A 7470-nucleotide genomic window follows, 5' to 3' on the forward strand; every position below is an offset into this window, starting at 1 on the left:
AGTACTGCTTTTTTGGCATTTTATGGTTGACTGTTCTGGAGTCCTGGTGTGGCACTGGGGGATAAAGCACTGGACTCAAGGTCAGTTTGAACCACAACATCAGTAGTTCAAACTCACCAGCTGCTCCTTGGAAACCTATACAAGCTCACTCTAAATTGGAACTGACTAAATGGCACTTAACAACAGCAATGGTTGATTGTTTTAAGGAGAATGTACCTTCCTGGTGTTAGTGTTTACCTCACAGGCCTTATGTTTGGGTGAAAGTTGAGTCACAGGGTGAGTTCTGTTCTAGGCCTGAAAAGTGTAGAAGGGGTCCCACCAGTCTCTGTCAGACCAATAAGCTTTATCTTTTTATGATTTTGAGTTTTGCTCCATGTTATTCTCCCACGTTATACAGTCAATTTCCCGGTTGTAGTTACTGATATTTGGCATTGTTATTGCAGCATAACCTAGCCTAATCTGATGGTATGAGGCACATTTTCATGATCAGTAAGCTTTTTCAAGAACTAGATTGCAATTTGTACAGACTTCTGATCATATATCCCTAAAAATTGTTATTTTTTTCTGGAAGACAGTGAAAGTAAATTGTTGATTCTTGATTTCCCTCTCCCTTGCTCTCCCCCCAGCCCCCAACTTCCTCATCTACCAAGCTTTCTGGTTTTCAAGCAAATTATTCTTTTATTGGAGCCCTTTCACTGTTCTGACTATTAGAATGGTAGGGAGAAGGGCAGATCTTTTCTCCATTCCAGAGCCTCATCTCAGAACTTCCCCCAAACAACAGTACATCAGCACTGGGCTTCGAACCATAAGGTCAGCAGTTCAAGCCCACCAGCTGCTCCTCGGAAACCCTATACAGGGTTGGTATGAGTAGGAACCCACTCAACTGCACTTAGCAACAACAAACTGACAGGACACTGCAGTGTCAGAGTAAGGGAACTAGGCATGCGCTCCGCTCTCGCAGGTACCTAGGTTTGGCAAACACAGGTGAAGCAGCATTCTCTAGCGGAAGAAGTTTTCTCATGTGGGTACAAGTATGAGTGTGAGGTGTATATCTGTCTTGAGCACTACGTATTTGGGGCAAGTGTAGTACTCCAACTCTGCCCAACTTCTGGTTTCTCAAGCGGCTAGTAAACTTCCCCGCTAGTGCACTGGGTCTCCCATTTTCCTGGGCTCTTCACGAGCCTACCATCTTTAAACATTCGCAAAGGGTTGAAAGTGAGCTGCTAGAGGTTCAGCAACCTGACTGCGGCCGGGATCAAAGGTCAGCAGGGCTGCCAAGAGACCGAGTCTGCGCAGTCCTGCTCCCGCCTTGGAGAGAAAGGGTGGCGGCGACGCGGGCTCCTTACTCCAGCGTGCTCGCAGAGGCGGGAAAGTCTCATGTCGGGTCGCCACGTCCCTCCCTCGGCCTGCCCTCTACCCCCACCCCCCTGCCCTGCGAGCCTGCCTTCCGTTCAGGCTCGGGGGAGGGAGACTAGAAGGAACCTGCGCTTCTGACTCATCATCGCCAGCCTTTCTCCTTTCTCGCGCGCGCTCCAAATCTCAGGACTTTGGACCTGGCCACTAGTGTGAGGGGGCACGGCGACAGCACCTAGGAACTCCCAGCTCCGCCGAGGACCGGCACTCAACCCGCACGGGTCTCCGAAGCTGTCAGAGGAGAGGTGTAGAATCATAGTTAGCTATTGTCTGGCGTGACCGAGACGGAGATACTCCCGTGCGAGGTGACCCGCCGGAGTCTTCCCCGCACAGGGGGCCAGTGGTCGCGTCCGGGGAAATTCTCGGTTAGGCCCTGATTTCCAGTGCTTCACGTCACTCTACAGATACACAGATCCCCACCGCCAAGGGAAAGGCTCTTTTATTTCCCAGCAGGCTTCAGGGTAGTGGGGCATCCTGGGACTTGTAGTCTCTACTAGAGTAAAAAGGAACCGGATGGAAGGGATAACTGGAACCCCTGTTGTTGTTGTTGTTAAGTGCCGTCGAGTCGGTTCCGACCCATAGCGACCCTGTACAGGGTTTCCGAGGGTGTAAATCCTTACGGGAGTAGAAAGCCTCATCTTTCTCCCGCGGAGCGGCTGGTAGTTTCGAACCGCTGACCTTAAGGTTCGCAGCCCGATTCGTAACCACTACGTTGAATTCCGAGTGTTGGTGTGTGCAGAAACCGGGGCTTGGAGTGAATGGGATTGTGAGAGATGGACGGGAGAGAATATTGCGATAGGCAGATATGAAGTTCTATGGGGAGGAGATGGAGAAGGAGGGTGAGGATGGAAGCCAGGAAGTGGCTGTAGCTGAAGGTTGTCTTAGGGATGCCCTGCAGGCGAGTAGATTTGTAGGGCGGTGAGGTGGGGAAGGACTCTGGACCAAGTGTAACTTCTAACGGGAAGAGAAAGTGGCCTGCTCTGAGTGGAAATCTATGGCTTTCCATCGTGCTTCACATCCAGCTTCTGAGCTGCGGAGTGGGGTACTGGAGGGTCTGGAGAGCGCTCCCGCAGAGTAAAAGGGGAGCAGCAGCTGACAGTCTCCCCTTGCCAGCTCATTTATTCATTGGTTCCGTTTGTTGTACTAGCCATCGTGGAACCACACGCCAACTCAGACAGGCCCTGAAAACCAGACAGAGGCATGAAGGGAGCAAATTTTAGGGGTGAGAAAGGAGAAACCTCAGATAGAAGCAACTTCCTCTCCCTCCCCCATTTTTTCTTGTGTTTCTATTGCTCTTCCCATACATACGATGCAGCTTCCTAATGTTCCTTCACTCTTCTAGTTCTAACCCAATTCTCTTCCCCATCATTAGGCAGGAAATGTCCAGAGCCAGAAAGTCAGTAAGTTCCAATCTAGAACCCCTTAATGTCCCTCCTGCTCCACTGTTTTCACTTAAATAAGCTGCTAGCATAGCTAGTGAAAAAAACAAAACAAAATAAAGTTAGCTGGCAGTCGCTTGCTCCTGTGCTTGCATTTCAGCCCACTCTCCATACCTCCTGTAGCTCCTGGTATTGCAGACTCTGGCTCCAGCAGCATCTTGGCTTCCTTTGACTCAACAGAACTAGGGCATATGCTGAGACCAGCACTCCCCCTACGGTGAAGGCCTCAGCACTGAGCTCTAGCACCAGCAAGCCTGTCAGCTGCAGGTAGATAGGACAGAATATACTGCAGAAGACCCAACGCATGTTTGTCTCCACCCTCTTAACTCCAGTTGCCTCCTCATCCTCCCACCTTCTTCATTCACCCGTACCTGGGATGAGGCGATTGGGCCAGGTGTCAAGGCTGTCTTCATCACTTCAACCACCACCACGATGAAGTCCAAAATCAGGTTGAAGATATTGAATATCATCATGGCCCGGGCCTGCCAGTGAATCAGCTCAGCACTGCGCAGCCTAGGGGACTGACTTTTCAGTCCCAAGCCCCCCACCCTCCCCACTGCAGCCAGCTGAAATAAAAACTCAGTTCCTTCATCTCCAACTCCAAATCAGGCCATCACCCTTTCCTACTTTCTTGCTGTCTCTCCTCAGTCCCTTAGGTCAGTCAGGGAAAGCACAGCTGATAGGATTAATCAACACTTAGCCACTTCCTGGGCCTTACTCTGAGGTGTGTGTATGTGTGTATGTACTGTTTGTGTGGGGGAAAGAAGGACAGTACTGTGTTCTCTTCCCCTCTCACCTTCCAGAGGCTTGGTGCTCTGCGCAACTCAAGGGTGACAGTCCCAGTGAGGAGACCCTGAATGGTGAGAAGGGCAAGGGCTGAGCTCTGGCTCCATTAAGGAGCACCCCCCCTTCCCTCCTTGCTCCCTTGAGGTGGGTCTCACCAAAGCTGCAGGCCCAAGGGGCAGTGCTGTGGCCATGTGACAGTCAGAGTTCAGGCAGGCGACTGAGACAGCAAAGGGCACCATAGCGGTTGCCAGCCATAGCTGGCTTACCTGGGGGCCAGGGAAAGGGCAGTTGAGGGAGAACCCTCAGGGATTCTTGTCACTCCTCACAACCCCTGCCTCTTCCAGAGATCAGGAATTGGGATGAATGCATGATGGGGGAGGGTATTCAACCTAGGGTGTAAAGGAAGGAGGAGGTATCACATAATTTTCTGCCTCATGTCATATCTTACTGACCTATACATTTTCCCTGCATGAGGGTGGTGGTGGTTATGCGCCGTGGAATCGCTTCCAACTCATAGCTACCCTGTACAGGGTTTCCGAGGTTGTAAATCTTTACGGGAGCAGAAAGCCTCATCTTTCTCCCGTGGAACAGCTGGTAGTTTCGAACTGCTGACCTTGAGGTTCACAGCCCAATTCGTAACCACTTCGCTACCAAAGCTCCTTCCACATGACGGTAGCTGGTTGGAAATTAAATATCTTGCCATTTTTCATCCCTGTGTTTCCTCCTCCCTCCCACTCAGAGCTAGCATAATTTCTGGCATAGGGTAGGTTCTTACTAAATATGGGTGGGATTGAACTGTGGTACAAATGGACATATGGAAGCCTGGGATGGGGCAGCCTGGCCTCACCGCCAGAACCAAGAGGTGTGCGCTGTGCCTGTGCCTCGCCCACTGCTGTAATTTTTCCAGACGAATGCTGGGTCTCTCTGACTTTTGCTGACCAGCTCTCTCCTCCATGGCTCCTTTGACTATTGAAACTGGGTGCGTCCTAGGCTGAAAAAATGTATTATGGGGTCTGTCTATACAGAGGCAGTATGCTCAGCATCATCTCTTTCAGCTGCCCACCACTCCCACCTCCCCCCCACCCCACCCCCACTTTTAGAAGCAAGGGAGTTGAGGACCAGGGCCTCACACCTACCTAGTATGAAGTAGCTTCTCCGAAGGGATGGGGCTCTCAGAGGGGCCTGATCAGAGCATATGACACACTTGCTCTGGCAGAGACAGGGTGTCAGGGCTGGGGTGTGGTGGGGCAAAGGTCCCTATGAGGACTGAAGGATCCAGGGAGTGGCCCTGGGTAGATACCAGTCTCAGTTCACAAGATACCCAGCCCTGTCTCCTTCTCTTCCCATTTCCTGTTGCCCCCATCTCTCTCCAACCTGGGTTCCTCTTCTGACCACTTGTTTCATCTCCAGGGATGCCATCACCCTGAGCCCCAATCTCCCCCCATTTCTAGCCTTAGTTTTTTCTCTTTGCTTCCTCCTCAAATTACTTACTCTTCCCTAGGGAGATCCCACATTACTGTCTGGATCCATCCCTGCCACTTGCAGCTTTGTCCCCAGACCAGGTAAGATTTAAATCCCTGGTCTCCCACCTCTCACTTCTTGGGTGGTTTCTCCTTCCCATTTTGAAGGACTTAGTGAATTGGGAAACCTGTTTATGGTTGTGATTATTTTTGATTCAGTGATAACTGAAGCTAGAGGTGTATAGAGGATGAGCCCGAAATGTTTAGTCGTGGGAAAGACACTATTGCATATAATTAATATTTTTGAGAGATAGAAGGCCTGGACTAGAATCTTAGCTCTGCTACCTTGTCAATTATTATCTAAGAATTATTGTTCTACCTATTTGAACCGCACTTTTCTCACAGATAAAAGTGGCTAATACTGTGACTGAAGAGTTGTTGACTCAGAGGTAGTGCTTAGTAATAGTTAATGTACTGATGAGGTCATGCTAGAGGGCTTATTCAGAAGCTGAACATTTATTTCTCCAGTAAGAAGCAGAATCCAGACCAAAAACCAAACCCACTGCCAATGAGTTGATTCCAACTCACAGTGACCGTGCAGGGTTCCCACACTGCTGCAGAGGGTTTGAACTGCCAGCCTTGTGGTTAGCAGCTGAACTAACCCAACTCTTAACCCACTGCACAGCGAGAGTGCCTTAAAGAGCAACAGTGGCTGGTCCCAAATATACACTTTATAGATAAAGATTGTTGCTGTTAAGTGCCGTTGAGGTTGAGTTAAATCTTTGTGGGAGCAGAAAGCCTCGTGTTTCTCCCATGGAATGGCTGACTGACAGGAACTGCTGACCTTGTGGTTCGCAGTATGGTGCATATTGTATGGAGCCATCTACTGCGCTCCCGCTCCCTATAGATCAATGGATGATAGGACAGGCCCATCTTGGTGAAGAACATAAGGTCTGGAGGCAACCAAACCTATGGTCAGAATCCAGATCTACAGGGGTGACCTTAGACAAGTTACTTCATCTCTCTGTTGTCCTATCTCTGAACAGCAGCTGATACCAATCTCAAGGGTTGCCATGAGTATTACATATGAACAACTGGAATGCAAGTGCTTGATAATGTTAGAGACTATAATCATCATTATTTATTATTATTGATGGTAGAAGAAAACTGAGCCAGAAGATCCCTGGGAATTACGACCAGGAACAAGTGGCCTTTGTAAGGCACTCTCCCCACTCTGTGCTGGGCTAACTGTTCCTTATTGGAGCATTGGATACACCCCCTCCAAGAGGCTCTGGTAGCATAGTGGTTATGAGTTGGGCTGTTAACCTTAAACTAAGCAGTTCAAAACTAGCAGCCATCATGCTGTGTCCACCTCCACCCCACCCCTCCCAAATAGTAGAAATTACATTTTAAAGGAATCCAGAGAACTGCTACTGGTCTATCCCTCCTGGGTCCCCATGAGTATTAATTTTATTTGGTGGCAATGACCTGACACCATGTGAGACACTGGCCTTGTCCTGAGGATCCTTGGGCTTGCAGGCTGCATAGACTCCTTGAGCCTCACTTTCCTTACCTTTTAAGTGGGGACCAGTTATATTTCACAGTGTTTTCGTAAGGATTATATGCTATTAACTATGTGAACAGGCACTCAATAAATATTGATTAAATCTGAGTATGCTATTTATAAATTCGTAGCCCCTGTCTAGACTACAGGCTCCTGGAGGAAGGGGACCACATCCCCCTCAACTGTGCATCCCCCACAGCGCTGAACATAGTGACTGGTACTCAGTAAGCACTCAGTAAATATTTGTTGTATTGAAGAGCCATTAAAGTGACTTAAGGAATGGAAAATAGAACTCAAGAGGAAGGAGCTGCAATTGTTTATCAAGAACAGAAAGGACCGAAGAGTAACTTTAATAATGTTTCTTATACGGCAGACATTAACTATCTCTCTAATCGCCCCTCCTCCTCCCTCAAAAGAGAGTCAGAAAATGTAAGGGAGAGGCTTTGAGATAAAACCCCAGGAAGAACTTCCCGAGTCTGTGCATGTTGGGGCAGAAAGAGCGGCAGAGCCAACTCCTTGCCTGGTATGTCCGGGTTTAGGGTGGGAGGGGCAGTCCAGCTAGGAGACTGGGGGAAGGACGAGATGACCTTTCAAAATCTCTTCCACTCTCCAGTTCCAATCGTCAGTGCGCCCCACCCCCGCTCCCTCCCACCCTCTTTCCAACAGCGCCCCCCAACCCCAAACTGCCCGCACCCCGCCCCTGGCGGCAGCCTCTCGCGGCTCCGGGGGTTCCCAGCTCCTAGTCCCCGGAGCCAGAACCCCGCTCCGGCTCCCGCGCGGCTCCCAGCCTCGCCGCACCGCCCCCCGC

The 7470-nt window shown here is 50.0% G+C and overlaps 2 protein-coding genes across 2 annotated transcripts in view; one reads left to right on the forward strand and one right to left on the reverse strand.

Moving 5' to 3' along the window:
- Window positions 1-1676: 1676 nt before the first annotated feature.
- Window positions 1677-4593, reverse strand: TMEM253 (transmembrane protein 253). The gene is made up of 6 exons (XM_006835543.1): window positions 4486-4593; window positions 3794-3904; window positions 3649-3705; window positions 3224-3334; window positions 2967-3113; window positions 1677-1811 (listed from the first exon to the last, which is right to left on the reverse strand). Exons 1-6 carry the CDS (start codon window positions 4591-4593, stop codon window positions 1677-1679), a joined length of 669 nt encoding a protein of 222 aa, XP_006835606.1.
- A 2388-nt stretch (window positions 4594-6981) lies between these two features.
- The window catches only part of ZNF219 (zinc finger protein 219), a 9196-nt gene continuing 8707 nt past the window's right edge, over window positions 6982-7470 (forward strand). The window contains exon 1 of the mRNA XM_006835472.1: window positions 6982-7185. The gene's annotated coding sequence lies outside the window, so the exon portion shown is untranslated. The remainder of the gene's footprint in view (window positions 7186-7470) is intronic.

Source organism: Chrysochloris asiatica, unplaced genomic scaffold (genome assembly GCF_000296735.1).
Source record: "Chrysochloris asiatica unplaced genomic scaffold, ChrAsi1.0 scaffold00017, whole genome shotgun sequence".
NCBI classification, from domain to species: Eukaryota; Metazoa; Chordata; class Mammalia; order Afrosoricida; family Chrysochloridae; genus Chrysochloris; species Chrysochloris asiatica.